At 36.7% G+C, this 20,410-nt stretch overlaps 1 protein-coding gene across 2 annotated transcripts in view; it reads left to right on the top strand.

Annotated features, from left to right (window-relative positions):
- Positions 1-20,410, top strand: part of WDR33 (WD repeat domain 33) — a 118,232-nt gene that overhangs the window by 77,556 nt on the left and 20,266 nt on the right. For both annotated transcript variants that reach the window (XM_055398654.2, XM_055398653.2), the window contains exons 8-14: positions 16,929-17,055; positions 18,162-18,316; positions 18,405-18,483; positions 18,905-19,015; positions 19,398-19,492; positions 19,700-19,786; positions 20,018-20,157. In XM_055398654.2, coding sequence (XP_055254629.2) covers positions 16,929-17,055; positions 18,162-18,316; positions 18,405-18,483; positions 18,905-19,015; positions 19,398-19,492; positions 19,700-19,786; positions 20,018-20,157 — 794 coding nt within the window. The remainder of the gene's footprint in view (positions 1-16,928; positions 17,056-18,161; positions 18,317-18,404; positions 18,484-18,904; positions 19,016-19,397; positions 19,493-19,699; positions 19,787-20,017; positions 20,158-20,410) is intronic.

The following is a 20,410-nucleotide window of genomic DNA, read 5'->3' as shown; positions in this document are numbered from 1 at the left end:
ATTCTTTTTCAACCTTATTACTACTAGGATTATAATATCTTGAAAAAATATAAAGGCTAAAAAAATGATACATCTCTGTGGTGTGAGTTATTTGAGCATTTTAAATAGACGTTTTACTTTAGATCGAAATCACATTCTCCAGTTTTAGAGATATTTATATAACTAGCAATATGGTCACATTATAAGTCCTTATTCTGTTTTTCTTCAGTCTTTGATTTTCTCCTTCTATTTTTGCCTTTTCTGAAAATTAGTAGTAAATGAAAAACCATTCTTCAAGCACAGTAAGGTTGAGAAACCTTCATTCTGCCACATTGCTTTTATTTGTGTTTGGTGTGATGGCTAGAGATGAGAATTAAATACCAGAAACTGAGAACTGCGTGGTCCCACACTCCTCACTGTCACACTGGGCCCACAGACTGCAGACAGACGGTGTTGCTGCAGATACCTGGCTAACCTACGTTTTCTCTCTGGGAAACACTGATGATACAACTTAGTGTGGTTGGCTGGCAAAGAAATACATAAACTGTGTTTATGCATGTACACAAATGTGTCTAAAATACAATCAAGAGACTGGAGCCCACTGTCAGTATTTACCTTCTAAGAGGTGTCCTCACTAGTTAAAATGGGTTTATGTTGACTTTTCCACATCTTGTCCTGTCACCAGAAAGATTACAAATGATGAATACAAATTCAGGCTGACTTCATAACACTTACTGAACCTACATGTGGATATCATTTGCAACCTTGGCTTCGTTAGCAGCACCATTCCCTAACCAACCAGGCTGAAGACCACATGCAACATTAAGATGCATTTTTTTCCATCAGTCGTACATGGCAACAAGTATGTTCTGTGTAACACATGGAGGTGAGCTTTGGAGAGAATTGTAATGTCTGGATTCACACATTCCCACCCTGTGCCACATGGAGGCTGAGATCTATGATACATCAGTGTTGGGGGAAGGGAGGGGTGGAAAGGTAAGGAAAGAATTGGGTGGGATTAATTTTGAAGCTTTTCTTTATAATTTTCTGCCTTTTACAAAGGTAATAAAGGTTCATAAAAAGTTCAAGCACTTAGAAGTAAAAAGTCAGTGTCTTCCCCCTCCTCGTCTTGAGAGGTAATCAGTATTTCATTCATAGTTTGGTGTGAATGTTTCCGCAACTCTTATGCATATATAAAAAGAGGTTGAAGAAAACCTACTAAAATGAGATTATACTACATGTATTGTTTGGCTGTTTGCTTTCCTCACGACACAGTATATCATGATCGTCTTTTCATGTTACTATTCCAGTCTTCTCAGGTAACTGCTCTATAACATTTCATAGCTTGAATGTATCATAGCTTATTTCACCATTATCAGTGATAGACATTTAGGAATTGCAAGTTTTCACATAGTTTTGCACCAAGCTTCCTGTACCTTTATGGTTGTTCCCACTTACATAAATTTTCCTTTCTGATAGAATCCTAACAGTCAGCTTAATGGATCAGAGTATGAACATTCAAACTTTCTTTTGAAAGGTACTTCTGAGATTTCCTCACCATCCTGGAGTCATTAATGATTAAGAATGTTATGGTCCAGCCAAAAGTTATAGATTCTGTAGGCTTAACATTTTAGAAAATTTCTACCATTTAAAAATGTAAGCTTATTTTATTTACGTTTATTTTGGGAGTTATTTTTTGCCGTGCCTCGAGACAGGTGGTTTCTTAATTGGTTCCCTGACCAAGGATAAAACTCACTCGCCCTGTAGTGGAAACTCAGAATCTTAACCAGTGGACTACCAGGGAAGTTCCTAACCTTATTTTTAAAATTTATAAATAAAACGCACATGTAAAATTTTCTCCAGCACCATAGAGGGATGGAATTTGGACAGTCTTTTTAAACTGTTCCTGTGGCTACCATCAGAATTTAAAATAATACATTTCTTGGTATATCTGCCTGACACAGTACCTGTTTACTTCCTATCATGAAAGGTGAACAATTTCAAGTACTGACACCACCAGTCATGCCTTTGTTATGAATTATGGTTTCTTTGATAGTTTCTCATATAGCTTTAAATGTTCTTAGTTCTTGATTTTTAGGGGCCATCACCTTTTATACAACATTCCTTGACTCACCATTTTGTTATTTTGTTACCTAAGGAAATCTATGCCCTCAGTGTCTTTCTACCTTTTTTTCTTGTATGTCTATTTAAAAATAAACACTAAAAACACTCCCAAGGATTTTTAACTACTGAACATTCTAAAAAAAAAAAAAGCAATAAGTAGAATTGTGACTATGAATGATCCTACTGATCTCAGAAACAAATAGTGTTATCAGATTTATAATAAACTGTTGGCAGTTAACAGTTGTCCTACTTGAATGTCAAGATCAAGTGAGAGTCTGTTTTAACCATTGACTTATAAACTGTTAAAATAATGTCATAATTTAGTTTTTTTTTAAATTTCTAATTACTTTCTTTTCTTAATGGCACTAAAAGCCTTTATCATAGGAAGTTTTTAAATTCTGCAGTGACAGTCAATATTTTGTTTTTGCTTTTGAAGATACTTTTCACCTGGTTCTCTGACTTCTTGCTCTAATTTGGACTGATTGTCTTCTGTGTCTGCAACTGCAGACGCACTGGGATTTCTTTGCCTTTTCTTATTAAGTCCACTCCCCGCCTCCCAGTTTAAAGATACACTCTGCTCACCACCTTCAAACAGTGCTTGAGAGGTAAATACCAAATTATGTCTGAGGTCTATAATTTGCCATCATACTTGACTCATAGTTTGGGTTTTGAATTGTAAATTTGAAATCCTTTTCCCTCAGAATTTTAAAGGACTCCACTGCCTTCCCTCAGTTCTGCTGATGAGAAGTCATATGCTATTCCAGTTCTCATTTTGTATGTAACCTGGCTTTCCCTTCTGAATGTTTTTTAAATCATCTCTTTTTCTTTGTGGACTTTTTTCTTTTTTAATTTAAATTTCATTTCTTTTGCTCACTTTGGTGTGCAGTCTCAAATCTTTATTCCATTCAAATGGTTTTTGTCTGTCTTTGATTATCATTTCCCATTATCTCTGCTGTCTTAGGGAGCTCAGTGTTCACCTCTTGGAGCTATCTACCTTGTATTACCTTTTCTTTCATATTTTCGTTTCTGTCCTTTTTCTAAGTATTGGGGGATTTCTTCTGTTTTATCTTCCAGAATACAGTCTTCATTCATGCCCAATCTGATACTCAACCCTTCTGGTGAAATTTTTATTTTATCCACTGCATGTTTAGTTTCCAAGACCTCGCGTTGGTTCTCTGGTCTTTCCATTTTTAATGGTAGTCTGTTTTGTTATTTATTTGAAATGCATGTACCCTTTAAAACTCTTCGCATAGTAATTGAGGTGTTTGTATATGTGTGTTTAGTTTGATTGGGTCTGTTCTTCCTGTGTTTTCCCTAGAATCACTTAAGTTTGTTTCTTTTTCCTGGTCTTTCTTCCTGTTTGATTTTTCTCAAATGTCCAGTGATGCTTGGTTGGCCAAATATTTGAGTGAAAATTTGTGTTGGTTAATATAAGTCACAGTCTCTTATTTCTTTTGCAGTTGAGTAAGTCGACTTGCCCAAAACACTCCTTTGTCCATAGTAGACCTCCCTCTAGACTCTGTCTGTGTGTGCCACACTCACGGGTGTATGTTTGTGGGTAGTGAGCTGAATGGGGAAGAACAATCTTGAAGTAAACAGGCAACTACCACAATTGCCGGAGTAAGTGTATTGTGTTCTGAGGTGGAGTACTCGGTTTATTTCACTCTTGGTTGGATGGACTTCCGCTCTTCCCCTCCCCTTTCCTCCTCCTCTTCTATCGAATCTCCCTTCTCCTTTCTTTCTTTTTCACTTCTCCTTTCTTTTTTCTTCTCTCCAGGGTCATAGTGTGGCATTGGCACAAGTTTTGCGCTTTCCTCCCCAACTTTAAGTCCTGTCTGGGATTTCTTCCCAGACTACCTTTTGCTTTGTTTAGAAAGCCATTGTCTGGCTTTAGTTGAATGCTGCTGTTCTATATAAGTGGGAAGGCAGGAGGAGAGGCCTGGACAAGTTGCTGTATGGAGAGTTCTGTCGTTACCCTCATTATAGCATCACAGCCTCTGTCACTGAGCTATCCTGGAGCCTTTTTTTTTAAGGCCCTAACATCCCATTATGTGTTATGGTTTTATTTTCTGCTCTGGTTTATTCATCACTGAACCCATCTGTTTTTGAAACATGTCAACATTTAGGTTGAAGTTTTTTGAAATTTTCATAAAGTTTGTGGTCAGTGACAATCTTGGAATAAGTACATCCACTGTAAATTTTTTAAAAGTAATTTAGGAAGGAGCTTGGGACATAATTTTACTTATTTTATTATCTGTCATAAAGAGTAGTACCTGTTTTTCTTAGTTAATTAAAATACAGTCAAAATAATAAAGGCAATGATGACTTCAATTTTGTATGTCTTCCAGTTCTGAGAGAATAATGGCATTAGGTCAAGTCTAATACTTAGGTTGGGTATTGGTAATTAGAACTCATGGGTTATTTGAAGACTGAAATTTAGGAAAATCTTAAGAAGTCTGACTTCTGGGAAGTACTCTCAAATGGAACCATTTTCTGCTTTCCCATACTCTGTCCATGGTAGTGACAGCTCTTGCTGAACAACTAACTCTACGTGGGAATCTCTGTCCTTGTGGTGAGCTTTTTCCAGGCAGAGATTGGATCAAAGTAAGAATTTGTATAATTTGACCATTCAAAATGTGTGCTAGACATGGTGCTGAGTGCTTCATACATTTCGTTTCATTCTTGAAACTGCCCCAATAATTGAGTAATCCATGTTACACGTGAAAATATTAAAGTTTAGCAAGGGTTATGTAAATTATATAAGGCCAGAACTGGTAAATGATATCTGAGGTTTAAACAGATGGTTTACTACAAATCTTTTCACTATTAACCGTTGTATAGCACATGAACACTAAACATAGTACCTACATAAATTATATTTACTATATCCTTGATTCCAAATGAAACTGTTCTGACACTGTACCTGTGGGCCTGTTGGACAAATCTCATTTTATCTCTTGATTATTTCTTCCAGAGGGAAGTAAATATAGTAGATTGTACGTGAAGTTGAGAATCTGTTCTGTGATTCACTCTTGACACTGCTCAGAGAGGGAGGCAAAATTAAACATTGATCTGTTGTTTTCCCCCAAAACACTCTTTTGTTTTGTTTGTTTTTGAACTCTGGGCTTTTCATCATTCATTCAACAAAGTACAAGATGGCGGCAAATTTTAAACATCTCCATGAGGAAATCATGGTGTTCTTTATAATATGTTACATTTAATTTTGAGCTGTTTTGTATTTTTGCATTTCCTAATAAGCATTACTTGGTTTCCACATTTCTGGAATAGTTAATTTTTTTTATTTCTGAGATCTGTGAGTGAAATTCTGAAAATTTAGTATATGCCTTCATTTATAATGAGTCTATCAAGGTTTTGTTTCTGTGTCTTCTTGCTGCCAGTGATTTGATGAGAAGTTTTATGGTAGTTGTGGAATGGCCCTCAATTGGGATTTATCTGATATTTTTCTCATGACTGGTTTTGGTGTGGTGTTCTGGAATTTAGGGAGGAAGATCACAGAGGTAAAGTGCCACTTCTGTCACATCAGAATATGAGGTGTATACTGTCAGTATGACTTAATGTTGACTTTGATCACCATGTTGAAGCAGTGTTTGTCAGTTTTCCAATGTAAGGCGACTTCTTTCCCCCTTCTCCATACAGTTCTCTTTGAAAGGAAGTCATGAAACACAGCCCACCCCTAAAGGATTGGGAATTATGCTCCACATCCTTGAGGGTAAACCTAAGTTGTTTGGAATTTTCATATATGAGTGATTCAGCTGCTCTCCTCCTCTTATTTATATCACTATGAACTAATGGATATTTATTTTATTGGAATGTGTTTTCATTATGATGGAAACTAGGTAACATGACCAAGCTTTCAGTTGAGGTTTTCTCCATCATCTTATTTCTGCTTTGAAATAGAAATGAAAATAATGATCAAGATCCAGTTGGAGTGTACAGCTGTATCTGAATATTCTTTTGTAGAAAAAATTCTGAGTTATAGTTAGAAATTACACAGCCTGTAGGGACTCATGTGATATACACTTACCCCAGCAGTATTTAGGGGTTCACATAACCTTTTTGTTCTGATATAGATAAATTTCTTTAACTTTGCCATTGTTAACCTTCCTTTCTTCCAAGGCATGAGTAATAGTAGGTGGGCAGAATCATATAGGGAACCACATTTACCAAAAGTGTGCAAATATTCCCAAAAAGATTCTGGCAAACCTCAAGAGATTCAGAGGATGGTTGATACTGTGAATGGCTATGATTGCCCTGGGGTTAATAAACTGTACTTTGACCTGGATTATGTGTTGCTTTTATCTATCTAAACTTTCAACTTTAACAAAATGGTCTCTTTAATATGTCCAGCTGGGTGAATCATAGTTTTACCTGTTTTCAGAAGGAAAGCTTACCTTTGAAGTACCCAAAAGTATCATTGTAAATGGTTTTTTCTTCTTTATTAGGAGCTTCAATTAGGAGTTCTCTTCATTCTTGGCCAAGGTATCTTCTGGCACTAATAGCTTTATTATTAATGTTGCATAGGACTTCTCTTTCTGGTAGTCCTATTGATTCTTTTAAAGTTTTTTTTCTTTTTTTACATTTTCTTTCTAATTTTTCAAGCAATGACTATATGCTTTTTTCTTGACCCTTTAAAAGAATATTGTACCATCTGTATATTACTATTGAATTATGTATGTGCGTAGAAATGTTTACTAGAGAACCTTTGACTAATTACACACAGACACACACACACACCAGTGTACCCTTTCTTAAAAAGGACTTTGCTGCTGGTTTTTGCATTGTATGAGACACCGGTTATCTCCTGTCTTAGACAAATAAATGACTGAAGTGCTTTGTAATATTTATTGTTAACCTTCATCAATGGGGGAGTATATCAGCAATGAGGCTGAAAGAATATTTGGTTGTTGCATTCCTTCCCTTTAATCTTCTTTGATAAATATTCTCCAAAATAGCCTTGTATTTTTTGAATACTTTAAAATTTTAATTGGCCTCAAATTATGCACTTAGTCATATATTCTTTTTTTTTTTCATTTTGTCAGAAGTAGTTACATGGCATTAATTTTGATTTCAATTTTTAATGTACTTGACAATTTCTTTTAGGTCAGCTTTTGTCAGTACTATGTAAACACATGGTACAAACGTACAGAAACCATTTTCCTTACATATGCAAATCAAATGTGTAAGTTAAGAAGGTTGGCAAATTTAAGATGTATCTACCTCCTATTCCAGATGAGTTTTTCTGTTTGTATACTCGATGCTATTCTGACACTATATCTTCCACAGTTTTTATAACCTGATAAACACTTTTGTGTTCCCATTCAGCTCTGTCAAACCTTTACCTTTTGGCTTACATATTTATGAATTTTAAAAAGAAGTACACATTACAGATATGGTTAAAGGGCCTTTTACTTGTTCCTCTCCTGCTCCAAAACTCTCTGCTGACCTGAATTTACATTCATCATTTCAGCTAGCATTTCAGAATTTTGCAGATTGGTCTTTTGAGGGACTTGGAAGTATTCTGAGGAAGAAAGACTCATGGTCAAATTCTCACCTACAGTTGTGTCATATACATTGAAAGCCTTATAAGGCCCTCAGACATGGAAAGAAACTTGTCAATTTTTAAAATTCGGCATTGCCCAGCTATTTGACCAGAGAAACCCTTCACCCGTGATTCTGTGCACTGCTGTTGCTTAGAAAATGCTTTGTGTAAGCACTGCTTAGAGGTGCACTCTTTCCAAAATTTATTTTCCATTTAATTTTAGTTTTTTTGCTAATGTACCTTCCTGGATATAAATGACAAAGATAGTAATTACTCCCAATTGATGTTCAGTGTTGGATCAAATTTAAAATCATTCTACAAAAAAGGAAGGTAAAAGTGCTAATAAATTGCATATTCATTGACCAGTGTACAAGTAACTTAATGTTCCTTAATTTTTAAAATTCTTAATTCTGCTGATCTGCTGAAATGTCTGGCTATGGACCATGATTACACATTCCCTTTGCCTTAAACTGATCTGTTAATATTTTCTGTTCTTGTGGCTGAAAGTAGCTTGAGTTTGTTGTTAATGTTTGACACACTTTCTTGAATAGCAGTTCTTCAACTGTTAATGTGCAAAGTGGTACTTGAATTTTGTTTGCTTTTTTTTCCTTCCTGTATTAGAAAATCGTGGTGTTTTGTAAGCTATGTATGAAAGAAAACTTTCTTAAGATTTGTTCGTATAATGATCTGATCCAGGAAAAATAAAATGGGAAAATGGACACTATTTCTGACCTTCAAATAAAATTCTGTATCTTGCTTTTCAGACTGTTCACCAAACCTTGGGACATCTGCACTGTCTTAAGGCAGGGCTGTTTACCCATTTGGGCTAATAGGTCCCTTAGGGTCTGGTGAGGCTGTGAAGGAGAGATGAGGTTCTTGAAAAATGCAAAGGGGCACTGAGTTCACATACAGTTTCACAGAGGCCAGGGAATCTCCTGTAAGGGAAGATCCAAAAACAGACCTTGTTCCTTTGTCGGCTTCTAGCCTTCACTGCACTAAACGATTCTGGGATAGGAAATGATTAATAAACAGGAAGGCTCCAGTTTCTACAAAAATATGCCTAGAGCTGTTCACCAAATAGCTAAGTACATCTATCCTGTTATTCCTAAAATTTTACGATTTATTAAGGAGTCTCTGCATTATATTTCTAGGATAGCGTTTAAGAACAATAGCATCTAAACATTTTATCATTAGGAAAATTTTTTTTTTCCTGCATTCTGTACCTTATTTCAAGATAGTTATGTAACATTTATTTTAAAAGGTACTTTGTTTTGTGGACAGCTATCTAAAAAACCTGTATTAGTTTTTGCTGGCTTAATTTCCGTCTATATTCAGAAAACTTTTTTAAGCATTAACTTTCATGAAAGTTTTTGTGCCTGGACTTTGTGGTTCCACAGATACATCCCGAGTTCAGTTCTGTTTCGTTTGCTGATCACCTACTTTAGAGACTGAGCACCCGTAATAGGAGCCCAATAAGTACTGTTGAGCACTTTTATTTTGAATTAGTGAACAAGTGAAGGATAGATGAATGTGTGAAAGAATAATCAGGTGGAATAACTAAAATTATTGTTAATCTCCCCATTCAGTATAAATTCCAATGCACAATTAATGATTGCTTTTTGCAAACAAGTATTATGAAGTAATAAGCTAAACAGTTCTGGATGTCAGACACTGGTTAACCCACAAAGCAAATGCCACCTGTCTCCAGAGATGCTAATTCTGTCACTATTCATTTAGTGAGGATCCTGAAGGAATGTTTAGCTACCAAAGAAATGATGCAGAACTCACTGCCCTCAGAGTAACCCAGTATGATTAGATTGATTTGGAATTTCTTTGGGTGGAGTTGAGTCATGGTTGCCACATTTAACAGGACCTTGATCTTCAAGGTCAATGTGATTACGTCTCAGTTAAAAGTAATTCTTATTTTTGTGTTTAGGTTTCACCCCTAAATTCTTTCCATATTTTCAAGATGGAAAGATATTTAGAAGTTTTCCTTCTGCACCCTCCTCATTTACATTTGTGCAGGCAAAATTTGAAAAAACAAAAGAAACTCTTTGCCCCTTTATATAGATGTTTTATGTTTAGTGAGGTGAAGGGAAGATTGGAAATGGGAAGGAGGCAGTCCTGGCTACCAGTGGTCAGTGGACTAACCCAAATATGTAACTTTGCAGGTCTTCACTAGCTCAAGTATTGATTGAAGATAATTTTTTGTTGTTGCTGTTCATTTTGTAACTGAGATAGTAAATAAAAATAATGTGATTATGGAATTTTAAGAAGAAAGTTTTTTTTTTAAATGACTGTCTAAATCAGTGTTGTCCAATAGGACTTCTTGTGGTGATGGAAATATTCTATATTTATGCTTCCGATATGCTAGTCATTAGTCACATGGGGCTGTTGAGCACTTGAAATGTTGGTAGTGTGACTGAGGAACCTATTAAAACATTTAAATAGCCACATGTGGCTAATAGCTACTATGTTGAGCAGTGCAAGTTAAATTCTTAAGTATTATAAGCATTCAAAGGGAGTCTCACGTGTAGATTTATCATGACAGTCTTATTTTTCATTTGATAAGTTGCAACTGGGATATATTAGAATTTGGCAGTTGTACCTCCAAGTATCAATATTGAAATCTTTCTTCAAGCACAGCCTCCATTTCTAGTTGCTGTCAAATACAGCCAAGCTGGGCTTCCTTGATATCTCAGAGAGGAAAGAATCTGCCTATAATATTGCGGGAGACCTGAGTTCAGTCCCTGGATCAGGACGATCCCCTGGAGGAGGGAATGGCTACCCACTCCAGTATTCTTGCCTGGAGAAGTCCTGAACAGAGAAGCCTGGCCGGCTGCTCTGTCTGTGTGTGGTCTGTGTGGTCGCAAAAAGTTGGATACGGCTGAGCGACTAACACTGCTACTACAACCTAGGTGCTTGTCACCTTTCTCAGGGATCCTGGAGTTGTTATTTGGCAACCATGTGCCTGCATCACTGGCTTCTTGAAGCTCTGCCATCCTAATGATAATTGCATGTGTTTACTACAGTCTACCTGTAGACTCATGTCAGTCCCCTACAGGTGTACACGTTGTTCCTTTATAGTATCTGGAGCAGGTTTGAGAGTTTTATCTTTGTATTTTTTATGAGCTTAAACCTGAAACATTTAAATGTCACTTTAAAAAATGCTTGGTCTTTCATTGTCCAGAAGTTTTTAGTCCTAAAACCTTGAGCCATTAGCAAGATGTTTCTAAAATATCTAGGTCACTAGGCCAATAAAAAGTTGTCATGTGGATGTATTAATTGCTTTAGTATTAAAAATACTGCATTCTTGAAATTTCCATGTTTGTGGATAACAAAGCACTTTGAATGATTCTATCCTGAAATTCTGGATCTTTGAAATGATAAAAATTATTGTAAAGGCGTCTGTAGGGTTAATGGTTGAAATTGATAAGCCATGTGTTTGGGACTCAATTTATTTTTCCATGAGATAATAATTTACATAAGGTTAAGTTTTTATATATGGCATGCCAGGTCACACAGCCTTTAATATCTTTGAACTTAATTCAGTCATACCAAGTAAAAAAGCTTTCAATGAAAACTTGCATTCCCACCGAGGCTCTGAAGTGTATCTCCCTGGGACCCTAGGCACTGGTTAGTTCTGTACTGGCAACCACAGGTGCTAACTGGCATCAAGTCAGTCCCTTGAGTTTTGAATAGAAGGAAACCAGAGGCAGTTGCCGTTATATAGAGTAATAGAATCACATGTTGGAAATTTCAATCAGTGTAGAAGAGTAAATTGCTTCTTAAACCCATACCATTTCTTCTCCCTGACCTATTAACAGCTTATGTTTTCTTCTTTACAAATGGAGCTAAATTACACCTTGCTTTTCTGCTTAAGATTTTAGAAATCAGGTTTATTGAGATATAAATTACGTATGGTAACATTTATCCTGTTTAGGTGTACAGTTCTATGAATTTTAACAAATATATGCTTGATAATCAGAGAAGGCAATGGCAGCCCACTCCAATACTCTCACCTGGAAAATCCCATGGACGGAGAAGCCTGGTAGGCTGCAGTCTATGGGGTCGCTAAGAGTCGGACACGACTGAGCAACTTCACTTTCACTTTTCCTTTTATGCATTGAAGAAGGAAATGGCAACCCACTCCGGTGCTCTTGCCTGGAGAATCGCAGGGACGGGGGAGCCTGGTGGGCTGCCGTCTATGGGGTCACACAGAGTCGGACACGACTGAAGTGACTTAGCAGCAGCAGCAGCAGCATCATGCTTGATAATCAAGATATGTAACAAGATATATAACATTTTTGTCCCTCCAAAAAGTTCCTTCCTACTGCTTCATTTTTGTAACCACCACCATAATCAAGATATAGTCTATCACTTCAAAACGTTTCCTCTTTCAGTCCCAACCTCAATTTTAATAGCTGTACTGTATTCAATTATATTGATGTATCTAAATTTTTCTAAATAGCCCCTTATTGATATAGATTGTTTCCAGTTTTATAATTCAAATAAGGTCCAATAAATACCTTTAAATATAAATCTTGGTGTGCTTTTTATAGTTGCAAACATATGGTAGATTCCTACCAGAGGGATTACAGAATTAAAGGCTGTAAGCATATAACATTTTGATTGGGCCAAAAGCCCCTGGAAAGTTGTGCTAATTTCCTTTTCAACCAGTTCTGTATAAAGTATCTATAACTCATTAACAGAAGCCGCCTGCCAATGCAGGAGACATGGGTTCGATCCCTGGGTCAGGAAGATCCCCTGGAGAGGGAGATGGCAACTCACGCCAGTATTCCTACCTGGGAAGTGCCTCGGACAGAGGAGCCTGGAGAGCTAATCCATGGGACTGCAAAAGAATCGAACACAACTTAGTGACTAAATAACTATCTTAACACTGTGTCACCAAAATTAATTTTTGCCAATTTGATGGATAAGATATTACCTAGCGAAGTAGCTTGCATTTTTTTTCTCATTTTAAAGGCATATCAGAAAGTTCATATATACAGAATCTACCCATGTTATTTATGACTAAAACCACAATATTTTAGGAAATGTGGATAGAAAAATCTTACCTTTATTCTCACAATTTCCAATATAATTTTCCTTTCCTGCTTATCTGTGTGTACAATTTTATAATGATTGCGTGCATGTTTATAATCATCCTTACAGCATATGCACAGTTTGTGCATGTATTGTTTGCTTTTTAAAAGCCCACTTTATTTCATGAGCGTTTTCCTTTGTTCCCGGAAGCTTCATTGTGGTAGTTGTATGTCTGTTCTGTTTGGGACTGTGGCACAGTTGATTTCGTCATTCCACTGCTAAACTGTTTTATACCTTTTTTATGAACAAGGCTTCAAATACCATGTTTTGAAAATAAGTTTTAAAAAATCCTTTAAAATTATTTTCTTAGGATAAATTTCTACTTGTTTGATTCTTCTGGATCTAAATGTGTCATATTGACAGGAGAGGGTAGAATTTCATCATTTGAAGTTTCTGTCTCTTCATTGGGAATTCAGTAACTTTTTTTCCTGGGGAAGGAATCAGTTGCATATTAGTTTCCTTCTATGCCAGCTCAATCTATTTTCTTCTTTTTCATGAAAAATTATGAAAATGACTTATGCTACTTGTAAAGATTTCATAAAGGTAATCAATCCGTTAAGTAAATTAAATTTTTTAATTAAAATTTTTTCTCTGAAGATCATTTGTTTTCAATATTTTAAAATTACCAAATAATATACAGTGAACTGTCCTTACTCTTGTTCTCTCAGTACCCAGTTCTCATTCTTTGTGGCAGTTAATATTATCAGATTCTTGCATATCCTTTCAGACACATTTTATGCATTTTTGAGCAAATGTATGTGTGTCTTCTGTGTATGTTTGTGTGTCTTTACTTAAGCCAGAAATGTTAGCAAGCTACACATACTTTTTGTACATATATTCTTGGATTTTTTGTATTTATTTTTTTAAGTAGATAATATATGTACATTTTTCAAAGATAAAATAATGTAAAGATTTGCGTAGCCCCCCTTGTATTTCAGTACCCTGTCTGAAATATACCGTCCTTGGGTGAGTCTTTATGCATAGAAAAGCAAATATTCAGTAGGAAGGTACATATTTTTGCTTTCCTCTTTAACTCTCAAACTGACCTTTCACATGTAATGAGGCAGTGTGGAATAGGCGACAGGAGCAGTGGCTTGGGGGCCAGCTTGCTGCATTCATATATCTGCTCTGCCACATAGCAAGTGTATAATTCTGGGCAAGTTAGTTAGCCTATCTGTGCTTTGTTATCACATGTAAAATTATGGTTCAGTATGCTTTTGAACTGTGGTGTTGGAGAAGACTCTTGAGAGTCCCTTATACTGCAAGGAGATCCAACCAGTCCATTCTAAAGGAGATCAATCCTGGATGTTCATTGGAGGGACTGATGCTAAAGCTGAAACTCCAATACTTTGGCCACCTCATGCGACGGGTTGACTCACTGGAAAAGACTCTGATGCTGGGAAAGGTTGGGGGCGGGAGGAGAAGGGGACGACGGAGAATGAGATGGCTGGATGGCATCACCGACTCTGTGGACATGAGTTTGAGTGAACTCCGGGAGTTGGTGATGGACAGGGAGGCCTGGCGTGCTGTGATTCATGGGGTCGCGGAGAGTCGGACACGACTGAGCGACTGAACTGAACTGAACTGAACTGATACATACTCTGCTTAGAGTAGTACCACACATAAGGAGTATATATGTTTGCTAGTGGTATTATTTTTATTATTAGGGACAGTGACCAATAAAATAATATTCAAGAATCAGTCCAGATCAATTTGACTTATATTAGTGATATGTATGAATATGGGTAAGTTCATTTAACAAAAAGGGATGAATGGGATTTCTCACTTGTTTGAATTCTATTTAAATATTTTAGAAAACTTCAAAAAACAAAAGTAGAGCAACTAAAATATACTGTGTTGTTCCTTTCTTATGGATTGATAGGGTTTTTTGGGGGGGTGTTGTTTCTGCATATACGTTTTTAAACAGATATACTTTATGTAGTAAAATTGTCTCAGAGAAAGTGAGGTAAAGGTGACTGCTGAGAATGTGAACTTTTTTTGCATAGTGCATCACATTTAAAAAATGCTTTCTCATGCGCTTTCTACTCAGATTTGGTGAAAATACATATCTATTGATAGTTAATTTTAGGTGATAGTGACCCATAAAGTTTAAAAATTCTCTGGCCATATCTTTTAAGGATAAAATTGTTAATGACATTTAAAGTTCTTAAGGCAAACAAGGGGCTGGGAGCTTGATTTATATTTCTATCCAAATTTTCCATCCTCAGTTCTTAATAAAAAAAATTAAGGGAACAACAAAACCTCTTTCCCCTTTCCCTTTGTTGGTTATAAAATAATATATATTTATTGTAGGAAATATAAAAGCAGAAGACAGAAATAATTACCTTGAAATTACTATTCAGTTTAATATTGTAACAGCTTGGTATCTAGGCTTCTTGCCTTTTCTCTCTATGTAGCTGTGCACACACAGTCCCTCATGTTATTAATTTGTTTGCCTTCTATAGTGATGGCATCAGGAATGCTATACACAGTTGTTTTCTTTAATAAACTTAATATCATGGTCATTTTAATCATGCTGTTATCTATAAAATCATTTATAACAGGTGTATCATATTCCATTGAGCACATGTGCCATACTGAAATTTAATTTGTAGTATATTTCCTACTCAAGAGCATTTAAAAATCAACTGTATCAGTAAATATCCTTACAAGTCAAATTTTATGGACACACATGATATCCTTATGATCATTTGTGAGACGTGGAGTTATTGGGTTGTAGAACATACTCCTTTTTCATGCTTTTTCATACACATTGCCAAACTGTTCTCCAGATAGGTGGTATCTTCCGAGTGCTTGCTAGCACAGGGATGGTCTCTAGTTAAGTCCTTGCCTATTTGAGGTGTGAGTTCCCTTTCTGCGTGGTGCATATTCACTCTCCAGTGCCTCTGGAACCATCTCTTCTTCCTTCCTTCCTGATTTCTCTGTTCTTCTGTATCTCTCCTCCCCACTTCACAGAAGCCGGATTTGATCCAGGGTAGAGAAGGAGCTATTTCAAATGCTGTTTACCTCTCTCCACTTGGTTCTCAGTGTATTTGCTGTATAAAATACTCTTGAGGCTCTTTTTGTATAGCAACCAAGTTTTCGAAAATCCTGCTCTTTTTTTTTTTTTTTCAGTTTTGTAAATTCTGATTTTTGCTTCAGTGATTTTTAGTACGCTTACTTTATTATGCTTGTGAAGTAACCATAGTGGTTAAGAGAACTACTATCCCTAATCCAGGAGACTAATCAGGTTCCAACTCCTGTTCTTGTTGAGGAGAACAGCTTTCCTCAGGATTTTGTGAGGATTTAAAGAGGTGATGCTTGTAAGTGCTTCATACACTGCCTATCATACAGTGAGCACTTTATTGTCTAGCGTTTATTATCATCTCATCTGACATAAGTGTGAGTGAAGCAGGGATTATTTTTCTCATTCTATATCTCAGGAAATGGTATCAGAAAGATGGAATGCTTTTCCTGTTGTCACGTCTAGAAAGTGATGATGTCTGAATTTATAACTTTCGATCTGTAGGGACTACTGCAAAGTGGGAAGCTAAAGTAAACAGGAGTTGTTTCTAACACTTAGGATAATACATAGAAGACCATGAAAAGTTTGAAAAGCTTTATATACAGGGGCCTGAGAGGTAAAGCTTTCAAAAAGTCTTGACTGGCCTATCAGCAAGTAGGTGAGAATAGTTCCAGAAGAGAAATGGTTCCTGTGCATTGTGGCATTGAAGGGGAGGTTGCATTTTAAAGTTTAAGAAGACTGAGCACTAGGATCAAAACATTTAATAGATATCTCTGCTGCTGCTGCTAAGTTGCTTCAGTCGTGTCCGACTCTGTGCGACCCCATAGATGGCAGCCCACCGGGCTCCCCTGTCCCTGGGATTCTCCAGGCAGGAACACTGGAGTGGGTTGCCATTTCCTTCTCCAGTGCATGAAGTGAAAAGTGAAAGTGAAGTCACTCAGTCATGTCTGACTCTTAGCGACCACATGGACTGCAGCCTACCAGGCTCCTCCGTCCATGGGATTTTCCAGGCAAGAGTACTGGAGTGGGGTGCCATTGCCTTCTCCGAATAGATTTCTCTACTTTGGTTTAAATTAGAATGGAGTCCTGTTTTAAATATCTATGCTGATTAGGTTTTTATCTTGTTTCCGACAGGGCATGGTGCTGATGTGAAGTGTGTAGACTGGCATCCAACGAAAGGGTTAGTTGTTTCAGGAAGTAAAGACAGTCAACAGCCAATCAAGTTCTGGGATCCCAAGACTGGGCAGAGTCTTGCAACACTGTAAGTGATAGGAACCCCACCTTGATCCTTAAAAAAAGGGGAGCGTAGCTGACTGAACTGTTAACTAATTAGCCTTCCTTCCTCTGATGTATTCCTGAAAAAGTAGTGTAGACAATAGATAAACTCTTATCTATAAGCCTTTTATTTATTAAATGTGATTTCTCTCTAAATTCCTCATAAAATCAGGCTTGATGTTTGTTCTCCCACATACATATAAATTTAATTTGGGCACCGTGGGGGTGAGGGGTAGGGAGGAGGTGGTTATTACTACTACTCTAGATTACTCGTATCATTGATAGACTTGGCACTGCATGGAATTGATATGTGTGCCGTGTGTTAGACAGCCCACCTTTCTCCTCCCTGCGGCTCTTCAGAGAGAGAAGTTTTCCCTCCATTTTTAAATCAGTTCTCATTTTTTTGTCTGAGGTGTGTAGTTACAATACAGCCACATCGCAAAATTTTCTCTTTGACTCATCTGTGAACATTCACAGTTCATTTAATATGTTGTTGATTTTTTTTTTTCCGTCTAAGCAGCTGTTTCCTACTCCCTCTGATTGAGAACTGAGCCATGTCCAGAGTGAGCTGGCTGGTAGCAAGGCTGCCTTGTTGCAGAGCTCCAGTGGCCACAAGCAAATAGAACACCTTGTAAATGGTGCTCCTAGCAGACGTGTATTGTCCTGGCCTCAGCAGTTGCAGAGTCTTTAGTTCAAATTAACCCTCAAACTATCTCAAGTTCTTTTTTAATGTTTGACTTAATAAGAGCAGCTTATTGAATTTCTGAAATTTAATGAGCTGTACTGAGTATAAATTTATGTGTTCAAGTGCTTTCCTTGCTTCACCGATAAAATTTTCTACCCAGTTGAAGTTCTGCTGCTGTTTTAAATTGGTCAGTAAAAACTGCTTAGATAATGGACATTATTTCTGTCTTTGGCCTATTTCTTTCATGTATATTTTAACTGTAGTCCTGTAATATTACATGTGTTATTACTTCTAGGCTAAACTTCTTGCCATCTTGACTACCATGTGCTTTTTAAGAAAGATGACCATTGATTTACACTTGTTTTGAATTCTGACCAAGGATTATTTTCTTGGTACTTTGTTTCTAGTCATGCCCATAAAAACACAGTAATGGAAGTGAAATTAAATCTCAATGGCAACTGGCTACTCACAGCATCACGTGACCACCTCTGTAAACTTTTCGACATCCGAAATCTGAAAGAAGAGCTTCAAGTCTTCCGAGGTCATAAGAAAGAAGCTACAGGTCAGTGGCTATGATATGCTTCTCATTCTATTACTGTAGAATTCTGACATCCTAATAATTTTGTCTTTCTCTATGTTTTTGTTTACAGCTGTGGCCTGGCATCCTGTTCATGAAGGACTTTTTGCCAGTGGAGGGTCTGATGGCTCTTTGTTATTTTGGCATGTTGGGTATGTGGCACTTACTACGTAAAGAAGTTGTAAATTTTATGAAGACCACACCCGAAAGTGAAAAAAATGATAGTGTGTTGTATTTGTGTCTGAGTGTTCATATGTCCTGTATCTGTAAACCCAGTTTGGAATAGAAAACATAGCACCTCTCTTTCTGGCTATGGAAGTCATAAAGGGAGAGTAAGGCCAGCCTCCTTGTTTCCTGTGGTAAGGTAATTTCTAAGGCATTTCCCCTCTGAGGTGCTCTTTGGAAAAATGTTACTGATCACAACTGGGTACCTCTGAAACATGTGGAATTGACCAGATTCAAAGTTACCAAGTTTGGTAGCTTTGTATTATGCTAAAAGAAAGTACCTTCTTTGGAGGAGGAGAAGCTGAATAACTTTTGTGAAAAAGACTGGATTTTGTGGTGCTGTTACAGAGTAGAGAAAGAAGTGGGTGGAATGGAGATGGCCCATGAAGGAATGATCTGGAGTCTGGCTTGGCATCCCCTCGGACATATTCTCTGCTCAGGCTCAAACGACCATACTAGGTAAGCTTTATGTCAAAAGTAACAAGGAATTGCTGTGTTTATTATGGAGCAGCTGGAGATAAATGTATATTTAGTTTATTCATAGATGAATGTATTTATTTATTTTCTAACTTTTAAGGACATGTTCTCAGTGGTTTATAAATACATACATTACAAGGAGATTGAGTATTGAATATGATTTTGTTATTTGAATTTTTATTTGAATTTTGTTTTACCTTCTAATTTAAAAAGGTATCTTTCTACATTAAAAATTTTTAGAATAAGGCATTTTAAAACTCTGTTGTTTTTGCCAGAGGACTGCTTAGTACTACTGTTAAGTGCCCAGAGATACACTGAAACTCTGCTTCTCTCCTCCTCCCTCCAAATACTTTTATTTTGACAGCAAATTTTGGACCCGAAACCGACCAGGTGATAAAATGCGAGATCGATACAACCTCAACCTATTACCTGGAATGTCTGAAGATGGAGTGGAATATGGTGAGGTTCTTGCATGTTTATTCTTCTTTGAAATATGATATTCTATAATAAAAGTGTTAAGTATTGAGAATATTATATATAATGAATTTTAGTTTTATAGTTTATTGATTTATGAATCTCTAACAATAATTTTTATAAAGTGTCAATTTTATTGGCCCACTACATTTATGAAATCTCTATTGACAATGGCTATATTCCTATTTATAGATGACCTTGAACCTAATAGTCTGGCAGTAATTCCAGGGATGGGAATACCGGAACAACTAAAATTAGCTATGGAACAAGAACAGATGGGTAAGAGAAGCTGTACCTATAAATTTAACTTTTTCTTTAATTTTACCTATTTCCTATAATTGTGACATTAAGTTATTTTGAAAATGTCAAAATGATGTATGTTGAGAAACATTGATAAAAGTGATATAAGCTGTACAACATTTAGAATTTGTTGTTTCAAAAATACACTCACTGATGAGAGGGCCGCTTTCTTTCATTTCCTTGGCTAACCGCTTCTCTTCTTGGTTGCAGGGAAAGATGAATCAAATGAAATTGAAATGACAATTCCAGGTTTAGACTGGGGAATGGAGGAGGTGATGCAGAAGGATCAGAAAAAAGTGCCTCAAAAGAAGGTTCCGTATGCAAAACCTATCCCTGCTCAGTTCCAGCAGGTGAGTAACTCCTGGTGCACCCTCATCCCCTCCCCGTGCCCTCCTCACACGCTGGAGAACTGGTGAGTCTCACTGAGGCGCAGGGATAGGTTTCCCTTGTGTTATCTCACCTGTTGAAGGTATGTCTGTCTGTACTATAGACTTTCTGGAGCTTTCTTCACATATTTCAGGCATTATTAGTCATAGTCTCCATCTGCTGCTTTGCAATTAGTGCTGAGTTTCCCATGAATCTTCTCTGGATATTCTTTTATTC

This window comes from Moschus berezovskii, chromosome 2, assembly GCF_049115385.1.
Source record: "Moschus berezovskii isolate FMDL1 chromosome 2, NW_MosBer_1.0, whole genome shotgun sequence".
Lineage (NCBI taxonomy): Eukaryota > Metazoa > Chordata > Mammalia > Artiodactyla > Moschidae > Moschus > Moschus berezovskii.
The sequence above is the reverse complement of the archived record's forward strand: the minus strand, read 5'-3'. Positions and strand labels throughout refer to the sequence as shown.